Source organism: Molossus molossus, unplaced genomic scaffold (genome assembly GCF_014108415.1).
Source record: "Molossus molossus isolate mMolMol1 unplaced genomic scaffold, mMolMol1.p scaffold_m16_p_14, whole genome shotgun sequence".
Classification (NCBI taxonomy): domain Eukaryota; kingdom Metazoa; phylum Chordata; class Mammalia; order Chiroptera; family Molossidae; genus Molossus; species Molossus molossus.
Window position 1 is genome coordinate 29,441,241 of NW_023425349.1, and position 14,290 is coordinate 29,455,530.

The window sequence follows — 14,290 nt, forward strand, 5'->3', positions numbered from 1 at the left end:
TTAAGAAAAATTTTGTTCTGACTGGTGGTATGATATGGTTGCTAGAACTGTCTAGGAATGCATTATAGGCATAGCAAAATAGTGAGTTCTCTATCATGAGTGTTTAAGCAGAGGCTGCTTCTTATAGGCATTCAACTTTGATTCAACAGCTTATGTTTAGGAAGGAAGTTTAAGTTCATTGTAAGATAAATTTATCATTACTGATGAGCTAGTACTTGTGTTGTCGTCTTTGACAAGGGTTTTTGGTTCAAATTCGGCCTTAGAATGAAAGTGTTTTCTTAATTTCGGTAAAGGTCACCTTTTCATGTCTTTATTTTACATGGGCGTTGTGAGACACACCTGTCGTGTCAGAAAAACCACTGCCATATGCAGGATTATATTAAAGTAACTTGAAAGAAGCTACAAAACGGGGGGGTGGGGGGGGCGGGGGGGGTAGAAACACAGTAGAGGAATAACTGCACTGGGGCTGTAGGCCCTGTTCTATTAATAACAAGCAGTGTGCCCTTTGGTTACCTCAGCTCTCTGACTTTCTGTAAAATATGAAAATGGACAAGGTAGACCATGTTGACTCATTCAACAAGTTAAGTACCAACTATGTGCTAAGTATTGTTCTGAACTCTAATACATGTCATTTTAGATTCTAAGTGATCATAGTTTTAGGCCCATCAAAATGAAAAACACACAAACCCCAAATTCTTCATACTCTTTGAAAATACACTAAAAAGTAATCTCATTTATATATATTTCACCAACAGACACGTAGCTGATGTTCAGTAAATGTTAGTTGAGTGAAGTCAGTCTAGGTGCTAAATCTAGAGTAAGCAGGATCAAAGTTTCTTGGAGTAATGAGTTCATGGTGATGAGTATCTGCTCTTTTTAAATTATCCATTTCTAGCTCCTCTGTCAGAGAGGTAGAAGAGTGGTATACAGGAGAGAGCACTGGACTAGCAGACAGGAAACCTAACTAAAAGTTTTGGTTCTGCCACTATCTAATTTTGTCTCCCTAGGAAAGTGACTGTCTAGGGTCTTTTTTTTTTTTTTGGCTCAAATGTATTTTTTTAAGTGCTATTGTCTTCTTGTAATATTTATAGATGAAATCAAAACCACTTCGTTAATTATATAATGCTATAAAATGCAAAGGTATTGTCATCATAACTAATTATAAAACAAGCCTGTATAATAAATGGTTTAATAATTACAACTGTATAAAACTAGCGGTGCCATAGTCATAAGCAAGGAGGAGTAATTCTGATTAGGACTCAAGAATTGGTTGCTTGGGAAGTTCTGGAACCAACATTTAAGATGAAATTCCAGATAGAGATGGGGTTAAGGCCATTCCAGGCAGCAGGAAAGCTGGAGCAAAGGCAAGGCATAGGGAGAACCACAAAAAAAGCAGAATTCCTCCAGGATCCTTAGAAGTGATTGTTTGGCTACTATTCGGGGCACGTGACCCAGCTGGGTGTTTGTATATGAGGCTGGACAGCTAACTGGGACCAGGTTAAGATCCTCAACTGCTTGGCTAATGAATTTCTTAATTGTCTTGTGGGGAGCGATCATGCATTAGCAGCAATCACTCTCCCACTTTAGCTTTTTGGTTTACAACGTGCTTTCCCATGCTATCCCATATCTATTTCTTATACGAGCCCACAGAGACAATTAGAGATAAAGCCATTTACTTATTTAACTGAGGCCCTGAGAAGTGGCTCCGACTTTGTAATGCAGGAATTAGCGTAGAAAGAAGAGGCAGCAGGCGGGGAGGCCAGTGATGGAGGCTCAGGCCACTGCCCAGGCCAGGAGGGCCAGGAGTCTCAGGCAGGGGCCAAGGCAATGCAGATCGATTGGAGCTTCCCCAGTCAGGCACCATACTACTCACCCTCGCCTCCTCCAGGACTCACGTCCCGGGGGCGGCTCCAGGAGGCACGACCCTCACTGGGCCGCCCCTCCCTCCAGGACTGTACACTACATCCGGCTGGGGCAAATCCCCGCGGCGCTGAAACTAACTGAGCCACACCGAAGGCCGGCGGACTCTGGACCGCCCAGCCTTCTGGGAATTGTAGTTCTCATCCCCCGCGAAACACCCGCTCTCCGCCCTTTTTATCCCACAGAGCCTCGCGCGCAGAGAACTCGGTAGACCTGGGCTGAGAGCCCGATGGGAAAGGAGTTCTGGATGCCCGATGACGCGCTTAGTGAAAGTTGTGCAGGACTACATTTCCCGACGTGCTCCGAGGTGGGCAGGACCCGGAAGTGAGGGTTGAGAGGCCTCTCTGGAAGTTGTCCCGGGTGTTCGCCGCTGGAGCTCCGGGTCGAGAGGACGGGGTGTCGCTGCCGGGAGAATCCTCCGCTGCCGCCGTCTCCCGGAGCCCAGCCCTTTCCTAGCCCAACCCGACCCAAACCTACCCAGTCCCAGCGGCCAACGCCTGCCTCTGCCGCGGATTCCAGCGTTACCATGAATCCTGCCGTCTTCCTATCCTTACCCGACCTGAGATGCTCCCTGCTGCTCCTGGTGAGTGAAGGAATGACAGACCCTTCGACAGTCGCGGGGACGGCCTGCCGCCGTCGCCAAAGGGGAGCACACTGTCCCTACCCCTGCTTTCTTATCTTTTTCTCCGGTGGCGAGGAGCACACCTTCCCCCGCTGCCTTCACTCCCGGCATCTGTCTGTCCACTTTCCAGGCCTCGGGTCCCCGAGGCCTGAGAAACCGCGGTCGCGGCTTGGGACCTGTAAACTGGAGAATTAGCCCTGGGGAAAGGATACGTGGGGAAAGTCACAGCGAGGCGCTCCCCTGTCCCTGGATACAGAGGTTGTTTCGGTCTCCAGGGCTCCTGGACCTGCTAGTAGCCTGAATCGAAAAGGACGGGGATAGACCTGTACTATTCCCTCTCATCACCTCCTGCTGGAAAGGGTGTGAGGCCGACAGGTGCTGGGGTCGTGTGAATCTCTCTCGAGTCCCGAAACGGTGCCCGGGTTGGCAAAGCCCTCTGTTGTGGCTTGATATGATTGGTTGGGAACCCGGAACTGGAGATTGGTTTGGTGTCCACTGGGGAATGAAGGTGGAGGCTGTTACTACTTGAAATCCTCGGTCCAAGGACTCCCTCAAATTTTTGTTACAGCCCCCTCCTCCAAATTTAAACAGAGTTCTGCTGTGCTCCTGATTTGAGAATGATCACATTTTTTGCAGACATATGCACTCATTCCTTGACTCCCTCACCTGCTCAGCTCCATCCCATCTTATAAAGGAATCTTTCCTCAGCCCCCTTTCCTCCGAAGTACATCTTGAGTGTGCAACCTAAGTAATCTAGGCTGTAGGTCAGATAGAGACAAAAGTGAAGAACTAACTCCATATGGAAAAAAATGACATACCTTCAATTGAGCTGTCATACACTACTTAAAAAAACTTTAATTGTAGATTTTTTAAAAGTTGAAGATGGATATTAAGTCAAAATCACTTTCTTTACGATGTAAAAACGCGATTGACTCAGGAAGTCACATAGCTGGTTAGCAACAGAAACTGGGACTTGAGTCAGGTCTCTAGACTTACAGTGCTTTTTTCACCATAGATTAAAATTTTAATATTTGTGTTTAAAATAGATTCTCTCTCTCTTTCTTCCTCTTCTCACCCTACTCTCTTCCACCGTTCCCCTCAAACTCCCCTTCTCCTTTTTCTCTTTCATCTGTGATTTGCAAGCCACATTAGAAGAAACAGTATTCAATACTTGAACCTTTTCAGGGGAAAAGCACTATTAAAAAACCTAAAGGGGATGTCATAGTATTTTTGAGAACTAAAAATTGTATGTAAACCTGGTAATATTAAATGATCAGGTATTGTATTGCCACTTATAATTATACAGCAATAAATGGCGCCTGTATATAGGAAAATAGTCTGTATAGAGTTGGTTTTTGGTCATTTCATTATACACTGTGGTTCTCTTTTCCTTCTAGAAGTACTGGAATAATACTCATTATTATTAGAGACTACTCTCTCTTTAAGGACACTAGATAATATTCTTTTCCTTATCCATAAAGTGGCCTGAAATATGAATAGTCTGCCAGAAATTACTTTTAGGTTACAAAACAAAGCAAAACAAAAAAAAACAAACAAACCCACAAAACAAACAAACAAAACACAAAGGGAAATGAATCTTAAAACAGTGGAAAGAAAAATTGACACTGAATAAGAAAACTACATCTGATACACTTTTTTTGAATGGTATGTTTGATTGCAGAGCTAAGTTAGGAGAAAGAATTTATTTTCAGATAACTCATACTTTTTACAGAAAACCTGAAAATCCAGTTAAAGATTAAAAAGGGAATTTTTTTCTGGTAATTCTAAAATCTAGTTAACATTTTGCGTATTTACCTAAGTAAATGTAGAGGAAAAGGAACTTAGAAATCATTTTAGTGAATATCTGTAAAGATTAATGGGCTGGAAAATAAAGCCCCAGAAAAGGTTTAATAAACCAGAATTACAAGACAAGCTAGATTCAGTTTGAACACAGTGTTTACCAAAGTAGTTTTAGTAATATATATCAGTTAGCAAATATTTATAAAACATCTGTCTAATAATAATTTGAGTTATTTATCTAATTGGAAATTCTGTCTTAGTGATGGAACTTGCTTACTTAATATCTTACCTGTCTGAAAATATGTCCTTTATCTTCCTCAAAGTACTTTCTTCCTCTTCCCTCACTGTCCCCCTCAGACTTGTTTATTCCCTCCCATGTGCAGCCATTGAATATTTAAGTTTCTACCTAGCTGAGGTAATCATTTTTTTCTTAAATGGCCTGTTCTAAAAATACATATATTCTCTTACTCCAAGAATTTTTTTTTCAGGCAAACTCTACCTCAGCCCTAAATAACTACATCTCTCCAGACTTGGTGGTGTTCATAAGGTAACAGCTGAAACATATAATCCTAAATGCCTGTGGGCAAGTAGTTTTCCCTGATAGCAAAGGCATTTTGGAATATCACTCTATGCCTAAAACGCTCATTGTAATCATTTTTTCCCTGGGCATAAATACAGAATTATAAAAAATGTATAAAAGATACACATGCAGTGATATTTATTGAAACTCTCCAAATATATCCTTAGGTAACATTTCTAGAGTTATATTTCTTGGATCCCATGGTATGTCTGTTATTTAGAATTTCTGATACATTGTACCAAATTGCTCTACTGAAAAGTTGTACCAATGTGTATTCCTACCAACAGTGTATGTGTATTCTTACTTCCTCACACTCTAATCAATCAGTGGGTATTTTGTAATATGCGCCAGTTTAGTAGACCAAAAATGGTATCTGATTTAATGTACATTTATTTGATTGCAACCAAACTTGAATATTTTTCATATTTATTAACCATTTATATTTCTGTATGTATATAATGTAAACATTTATGTTATTTCCCTTTCTAAAAAAAGTTTACTTTTACTTCCTCCAGTAATTCAGAATAATCCACAAGATACAAAAGTTTACTTTTACTTCCTCCAGTAATTCAGAATAATTCACAAGATACGAAAGTTTACTTTTACTTCCTCCAGTAATTCAGAATAATTCACAAGATACAATTTAAGAGCACTGGGAAGTATTATTACTTTATTCACTTACTGTTCGTTCAAGAGGTAGAATAGTGCCAAGAATACTGGACTAGATGTTAGATCATCTACGCACAAGTTACAAGTCTTCTATATACTTAACACTATAACCTAGGATAAATCACTTAACTGAATTTTTTGTAAGCACTTTGGATTTGATGATTCAGTGATTCTTTGTGTAGTCTGTCTTTTTTTTACCAAAAGGATATTTTTCTAAATCTCCTAATTAATAGACTTATTATTTGATTGGGTATTTCCTCAAAAAACTTCTAGCTTTTCAACAAGTTTCAGGTCTGTGCCCCCTCACCCTGTTATCCAGTGTAAAGAATAGCATGTTTTGGTCACAGCTCTCCTGACATTGACACTTGCTGTGCTATTTCATCTAACCAAGTAAGTGATTAAAAATAGTTGGACTTTTCACAGTGTTTATTGATTGTTAGCCTACCTTTCATTCCATAGAGAGGAGCTGTCTGTGATCCAGGCTGTAGGAACTTTATTTCTTGGTGTTATTCTTTCCTTGTCTCCTGTCATTTGAATGCCTGTTTGCTATTTGCTATGAAAGAGAAAAAGATAGTATTTGAAATTCATATCATGCTTCCAAGAAATTTATAATTTGGTAGGGGAGAGAAGATGTGTATGTGAATAATTAGAATTCCAAAAGGAAAGTGATAGATGCCCTAAGATATTTATCTATGTGAATTATAGATCTTGTTACACAGAAGTGTGGCTGTGAACCTAAGCATCTGCATCACCTGGAAGCTGCTTCTAGCATCCTTACATCAGGCCCACTGATTCAGAATCTGCACTTTAACAACATACCCAACTGATCCATATGTACCCATTTATGAGAAGGACAGTTATGGGTGTTTGAAATAGGCATTGTGTATTCAATGGGAGAATCAGAATGTCTTATTGAAAAAAGATGAGAGTAGGGCCTTAAAAGGTTAAATTGATAGGTTTTTAAGCCCTGAATGGAATAAATTTAAAAAGGGTCAATAACTTAATAAATCTTTAACATGAATACTTTTTTTTTTTTTTTCTTTTGTTCGGTTTTGCTTTTTTAAGAAGTCTTGCCATCTGGTTTGCTGACATGCCAGATGTCAGAATTGGCCCTAACGAAGCTAGCAAACCCTTTGGCCAATTTCCATGAGGACAGCTCATTATTACCCTAGCCAAAATAAAGATCATGGTCTTTAGTGGATTCTCACAGCATTCCGATTACTCCATTCAGGAGAGGAGGGAAAAATGCCACTTTGCAGAAGTCTCTTGTGTAATGCTGAAGATCTCAGGTCTTGGTTCTGTCCTTGAGAAGATTGCAAACAAATTCTAACTGCGTTGATTCCCTTGGTAGTATTGTGGTCAAGATCTCTGATTTTTCCAGCCCTGTGATTTTCTCATTATGCAGAACCTTGAGCATTATATTTTAGTGCATCTAATTTTTAGTCACCTGAGTTCGTAGACATGAACTTTATTAATATAATAGATAAAAGCAATGAAAAGAAGGAAGAAATCATTTCAGAAAAATATTCTACTGATATTTGAATTAAGGAAAACTGTTGGGTGAATAGCAAAGTGCCAGTTCTTTTTCCATTTTTTTCCTTAAGATTATCAGAGTCTAGTAGTGGGTCCTTTGATTAATGGATTTAAGAGACTTAGAAAAAGGACTTTAGGAATGAGAATTTTTGAGCCTAGTGAAAAGGAATCGGGGCCCTTTTTATTTTCTCGGCACTCTACCGTCAGTGTCTTGCTCAGTTCAGTAGGTGGGAAGGGATATAAAACCATGCACTTGTGAGTGAAGTTACATAGTTCTCCAGAGTTATGCTGTAAATTTAAATTTATTAAAATTAAATAAAATATTAAATTCTATTCCTCAGTTACAGTAACCACATTTCAAGTGCTCAGTAGTCACATGTGGCTAGTGCTGTATTGAACAACACAGGTTATGGAACATTTCTGTCATTGCAGAAAGTGCTGGTCTAGAGAATCACTCTGGCTCTGTCTCAGAGAAGAAGATAAGCTGAGGTAAACAATGAGGAAAATGCCTTAAGTAGTGTTTCAAAACTTGAACATATATCATCTGTCCAAGAGCAATAACCTGTGAGCACAGATTTGGCTTCTGGTTACCTGATAGCAAATTTAGGGAAGCACCAGAGAATACTAGTTAAAATTAGAAAATAAAAGTTTGAGTGTTAATATTGGTTCTTCTAAAAGGGCAAGTCACTTTCTTTCTTGAGACCTTTGTTCTTCATCTAAAACTTGAGTGAGAGTGAATAGACAGTTTGGGGAGTGTAGGACATTCAGATGGAATATGACTGAGGCTTTGTGATTTGAGAGCCTGCAATTTGTCCCTGGTAAAATCCCTTTTGAGGGTGACATCTTTAGAAATGATACTTTAGAGCAGTGATTTTAAACCAAGGTGCTGCAAGAAATTTTTTTTTTTTAATTCTCACTGGAGGATATTTTCCATTGATTTTTTTTTTTTTTTTTTTGAGAAAGAGAGAGAAACATCTATGTCAGAGAGAAACATCAATCAGTTGGCTCCTGTACTAGCCCCGACCCGGGGATCAAACCCACAGCCTGGGTATGTGCTGGGTATGGGAATCAAACCCGTAACCTTGGGATATATTGGACAGTGCTCCAACAAACTGAGCCATCTGGCCAGGGCATGCCACAAGAATTTTGTTTTTATCCTCACCGGAGGATATTTTTCTGTTTAACTTCAGATAGAATGGGCGGGAGGGAGGGAGAGAAAAAGAAACATCAACATGAGAGGGACATATCAACTGGTTGCCTCCTGCGTGATCCCAACTAGGGCTGGGGGCAAACCGCAACTGAGGTACGTGCCCTTGACTGGAATCGAACCCGAGTCATTGGTCTGCAGACTGACTCTCTAACCACTGAACCAAACTGGCCAGGGCAAGAATTTTTTTTTTTCCTCACCCGAGGACATTTTTCAATTTTTGTTCAGATAGAGTGGGAGGGAGGAGGAAAGGGGGGGGGGGAGAGGAAGAAACATCGATGTGAAATCGAGTGGCTGCTTCCTGCACAACCCCAATCGGGGCCGGGGACAAATTGCAACCGAGGTACATTCTTCCCATAGTGGGAACCGAACCTGGATCTCTCTGGACCGCATGCCGACGCTCTAACCGCTGAGCCAAACTGGCCAGGGTGGCCAGGACAAGAATTTTTAAAACATCCAATACCTGACTGTTTCGTCAGACGCGCTGACTGATGGGTGAATGTCTGGCCCGAAGTTTGTATGAGGCCTGAGAAATCAGTATCACACGCCTCACCAAATTAGCCTGATCAAATATAGCGGGGTACTTTTTAAGTTGATAATTTTGTATAGCCTGCGAATGCTGTTATAAATATCCAAATGGCCCTTGGCAGATAAAAGGTTCCCCACCCTAAGACTAAAATTAAAAAAAAAAAAATGACAACAGCCAACACAACAATAGCCATCTAATATGAATGAATCAAAATTATACCTATTTTTTTTGTCAGATCAGCAAAAAATACATTTTTTTTTTTTGGTGTGCAGCAGAATTTTAGTAATTAGTTTATGTGTACCAGGAGATGAAAAAGGTTGAAAATCGCTGCTTTAGAGGAAATTTTTGATTTTATTTATTTATTTTTAAATTTTATTTTTGTTCAGATGTTTCTCCTTTTTTACCCGATTGACACCCTCCTCCCCAACTCCCCCACCCCGTCCCCGCCTTTGTTGTCCATTGGTTATGCGTGCATGCATATAAGTTCAGTGGTTTATCTCTTCCCTCCTCCCACCACCCCCTCTTCTGAGGGTTGTCAGTCTGTACCCTACTTTCACATCTTTGGGTCTACCCATTCCTCAGACTGTTATTTTCATTATATTCCACAAATAAGTGAGATCATGTGGTATTCGTCTTTTTCTGCTTGGCCTGTTTTGCTTAGGATAATACTTTCCAGGTCCCTCCATGTCGTCTCAAAGGATAAGAGATCCTTTTCCAGCAGTGTACTAGAGTCCCCTTTTCTCCACACCCTTGCCAACACTTTGATGATTTGTTGATGGCGGCCATTCTGACAGGTGTGAGGTGATACCTCATTGTTGTTTTAATTTGCATCTCTCTGATGATTAGTGATGTTGAGCATTTCTTCATATGTCTCTTGGCCATTTGCGTCCTGTTAGGAGAGGTGTCTATTCAGCTCCTCTGCCCATTTTTAAATTGGGTTCTTTGTCTTCCTTTTGTTGAGTTGTATGAGTACTCTATATATTTTGGAAATTAACCCCTTATCTGATGTATCATTGGCAATGATGCTCTCCCATACATTGGGTTGCCTTTCCATTTTAATGGTTGTTTCTTTTGCTGTGCAGAAGCTTTTTAGTTTGATGTAGTCCCATGTGTTCATTTTTTTCTTTGTTTCTGTTGCCTTAGGTGATGTATTAGAGACAATTCTGTTGCATATGATGTCTGAAATTTTGTTGCTACATTTTCTTCTAGAATTATTATGGATTCACGGGTTACATTTAAGTCTTTTATACATTTGAGTTTATTTTTGTGTATGATGTAAGTTGATCGTCTAGTTTCATTTTTTTGCATGTAGCTGTCCAATTTTCCCAACACCATTTATTAAAGAGGCTGTCTTTACTCCACTGTATGCTCTTGCCACCTTTGTCGAATATTAATTGAGCATAAAGTCTTGGGTCCATTTCTAGGTTCTCTGTTTTGTTCCACTGGTCTATGTGCCTGTTCTTGTGCCAGTACTAGGCTGTTTTGATTATAGTAGCTTGGTAGTATAACCTGATATCTTGTATTGTGGTCCCACCTACCTTGTCCCTCTTTTTCAAGATTGCTATGGCTATTCGGGGTCTTTTTTGGTTCCATATGAACTTTTGAAGTATTTGTTCTAGTTCTGTGAAATATGTTGTTGGTATTTTTATTGGGATTGCATTGAATCTATAGATTGTTTTGGGTAATATGGACATTTTAATGATGTTAATTCTTCCAATCCATGAACAAGGTATTTGCTTCCACTTTTTTATATCTTCCTCTATTTCTTTTTTCAATGTCCTGTAGTTTTCTGCAAATAGGTCCTTTACTTCTTTGGTTAAGTTTATTCCTAGGTATCTTAAATTTTTTGCCGTGATGGTAAACGGGATTGTTTTTTTAGTTTCTCTTTCTGTGAGTTCATCATTGGTGTATAAGAATGGCGTCGATTTCTTGACATTAATTTTGTATCCTGCTACTTTGCCAAATTCATTTATTAAGTCTAGTAGATTTTTGATGGAGTCTTTAGGGTTTTCTATGTATAATATCATGTCATCTGCAAATAATGACAGTTTCACTTCCTCCTTTCCAATTTGGATCCCTTTTATTTTTTCATGTCTGATTGCTAAGACTTCCAGTACTATGTTAAATAAGAGTGGCAAAAGTGGGCATCCTTGTCTTGTTCCTGTTCTTAAGGGAAATGCTTTTAGTTTCTGCCCATTGAGTATGATGTTGGCTGTAGGTCTTTCATATATGGCCTTTATTATGTTGAGATATGATCTCTCTATTCCCACATTGCTGAGCGTTTTTATCAGAAATGGATGCTGGATTTTGTCGAATGCTTTTTCAGCATTTATTGATATGATTATGTGGTTTTTATTCTTCATTTTATTTATGTGGCATATCTCATTTATTGATTTGCGAATATTGTACCAGCCTTGCATCCCTGGGATGAATCTTAGAGGAAATTTTATTGAATAAGAACATAACTACGTTTTAGTGGGGAAATTACATTAAAAGATGACCTGTTGATATGTATTGTTTGCCTCAGGTATAAGAAGGATACCCTTGCCAGGAGCTAATCTTCTAATTTGATAAACCCATAAATGAATGTACATCTTTTACTGCCTACTTTAAAATGGCTAGAAGTTATATGAGCTCATGAAGACAGGCTAATATTTAATATTTAAAGCAGCTTGTTAAGAAATTTGAGCCAACTAAAATGTAAAGAAAATATCATTTAGTGATGGAATAGAGCTCATGAATAAATCTTAAACAGAGTTAAAATTTCTTGGTTCTTTGGACAAGATACTCTCATAGTTACATGCCCACTATTTTGCTATTCTTATGTATTTGAAGTTTTGGAGAATTCAGCTTTTAAAAAGTTACTGACACAGCAGTGAAGTCTATCTCTTTGTGGAAAGACAGTTTCAAGTAAAATGTGATTTGGAATTATCCTGAGTGAAGAAATTTAGACATGTTCAATTCCTTTGACTTTTATTACTATGGTTCTGACCCAAATGCAGTAAAGCCTCTGCTAGCTGGAGACAGGCTCACACTTCTGTAATGACTTCACATTCTGAAAGAGCTAAGAAAGAATAAAGAAGAGCTGCTACTTTTTTTTTGGTAGTCAAAGTAATTTCTTAGAAAACATTTACTTAAATCGACTCATTCCTCAAATATTCTAGATAGTACCAGTTTTTACTACGAGAGTGGATACTAATTTTCTTAGGAAGTCTTGTGATCTGATTACAATGAAAAGTAATACAAAATACTTGGTTCTTTGCTTAATCTTTAATTGAACAGTTTCAGAGACCTTATTTTGCTTTAGAGCTATAAAACTATGCCACATTTTTTTTCCTGATAGAATTTTAAATTTTATATTATTTTTTGGATTACAGTTTGCATTCAATACTTTTTTTGTATTACTAACACGAGTACTTACAGCTAGCAGATAGACATTTAGATTCCCTCCAATAATTCAGATGCCCACCTGGCACCACAGATAGTTATTACAGTATCGTTAACTATATTCCCTATGTTTTACCTTTCATCCCCATACCTATTTTGTAACTATCAATTAGTACTTCTTAATCCCATCACCCTTTTTTACTCTGGCCCCTAACACCCCTTCCCTCTGGCCTCCATCAGTTTGTCTCTGTATCAGTAAGTCTGTTTCTCTTTTGTTTGTTTGTTTATTGTATTTCTTTTAGATTCCACATATACATTATGTCATATGATACTTGTCTTCTCTGACCCACTTATTTCACTTAGCTTAATACCCTCTAGGTCTATCAATTTTGTCACAATGGCAAAATTTTATTCCTTTTTATGGCTGAGTAATATTTTGTTATATATATGTACCATCACTTTCTTATCTCCTCATCTATTGATGGACACTTAGGTTGCTTCCATAGCTTAGCTATTATAAATAATGTTGCAATGAACATGGGGGATCATATATTCTTTTGTATTAGTGTTTTGGGTCTCTTTGGATGTATACCCAGAAGTGGAATTGCTGGGTCATAAGGCAGTCAGTCCCATTTTTAATTTTTTGACAAACCTCCACACTGTTTTCCACAGTAGCTGCACCAGTCTGCATTCCCACCAACAGTGCATTACAGTTCCCTTTTCTCTACATCCTCACCAACACTTGTTTGTTGATTTATTAATGATTACTTTTCTGACAGGTGTGAGGTGATATATCATTGTGGTTTTGATTTTTCTGATGATTAGTGATGTTGAACAACATTTCATAAGTCTTTTGGTCATCTGTATATTCTCTTTGAAGAAGTGTTTGTTCAGGTCTTCTGCCCACTTTTTAATTGGGTTCTTTGTGTTGAATTGTCTGAGTTCTTTATACATTTTGGATATTAAGCCCTTACTGGATGTATTATTGGTGAATATCTTCTTCTATTCAGTAGTTTTCTTCATTTTGTTGATGGTTTCCTTGCTGTGCAAAAATTTTAATTTGATGTAGTCCCATTTGTTTATTTTTTCTTTTATTTTCCTTGCCCAAGGAGATATGTCAGAAGAAATATTGCTGAGAGAGGTCAGAGATTTTACTGCCTATGTTTGCTTTTAGGTCAGTCCATTTTGAGTTTATTCTTGTATATGGTATAAGAAGGTAGTTTAGTTTCTTTTTTTTTTGCAAGTGTCTGTCCAATTTTCTCAACACCATTTATTGAATAGACTGTCTTAACTCCGTATGTTCTTGCTTTCCTTTTTATAGATTAATTGACCGTGTAGCTGTGAGTTTATTTTGGGGCTCTGTGTTCGGATCTATTGATGTGTATCTGTTTTTATGCTTGCACCATGCTGTTTTGTTTACTGTAGCCTTGTAGCCTTTTAGTATAGTTTGATACCAGGTAGTGTGATACCTCCAACTTTGTTCTTCTTTTTCAAGATTGCTGTTGCTATTTGTTTTTTTGTGTGTTTTCATACAAATTTTTGGAGTATTTGTTCTAGTTCTGTGAAAAACGCCATTGGTACTTTGATAGGAATTGTGTTGAATCCATCTGTAGCTTTGGGTCGTATGGACATTTTACGATGTTAATTCTCCCTATAAATGAGCATGGTATATGCTTCCATTTATTAGTATCTTTTTGAAATCCTTTTATCAGTATCTTATAAAATTCCAAGTACAGGTCTTTTACCTCCTGGTTAATTTTAATCCTAGGTTGTTTTTTAGATGCAATTGTATATGGGATTTTTTTCTTAGCTTGTCTTTCTGATAGTTCATTATTGGTATATAAAAATGCAACCAACCTCTGAATATTTATTTTGAATCCTACTACTTTACTGAATTCATTTATCAGTTCTAGTAGGTTATTTTTGGTGAAATCTTTAGGATTCTCTTTATAGAGTATCATGTCATATACAAATTATGACAAAAACTGCTGTATTTTATTATTGTTTAAAATAGATTTTTATTGATTTTAAGAGATTTTTAAA

General features: G+C 38.1%; 2 protein-coding genes across 7 annotated transcripts in view; one reads left to right on the forward strand and one right to left on the reverse strand.

Annotated features, from left to right (window-relative positions):
• The window catches only part of INVS (inversin), a 147,141-nt gene extending 145,086 nt beyond the window's left edge, over positions 1–2,055 (reverse strand). The window contains exon 1 of the mRNA XM_036260536.1: positions 1,874–2,055. The gene's annotated coding sequence lies outside the window, so the exon portion shown is untranslated. The remainder of the gene's footprint in view (positions 1–1,873) is intronic.
• A 186-nt stretch (positions 2,056–2,241) lies between these two features.
• The window catches only part of ERP44 (endoplasmic reticulum protein 44), a 92,929-nt gene continuing 80,880 nt past the window's right edge, over positions 2,242–14,290 (forward strand). For 3 of the 6 annotated variants that reach the window (XM_036260543.1, XM_036260544.1, XM_036260546.1), the window contains exon 1: positions 2,283–2,503. In XM_036260543.1, the coding sequence (XP_036116436.1) occupies positions 2,447–2,503 (57 nt within the window). In that variant the 5' untranslated portion in view covers positions 2,283–2,446. Of the gene's footprint in view, positions 2,504–14,290 lie in introns of all 6 variants that reach the window. The other 3 variants (XM_036260542.1, XM_036260541.1, XM_036260547.1) reach the window with 2 other exon arrangements.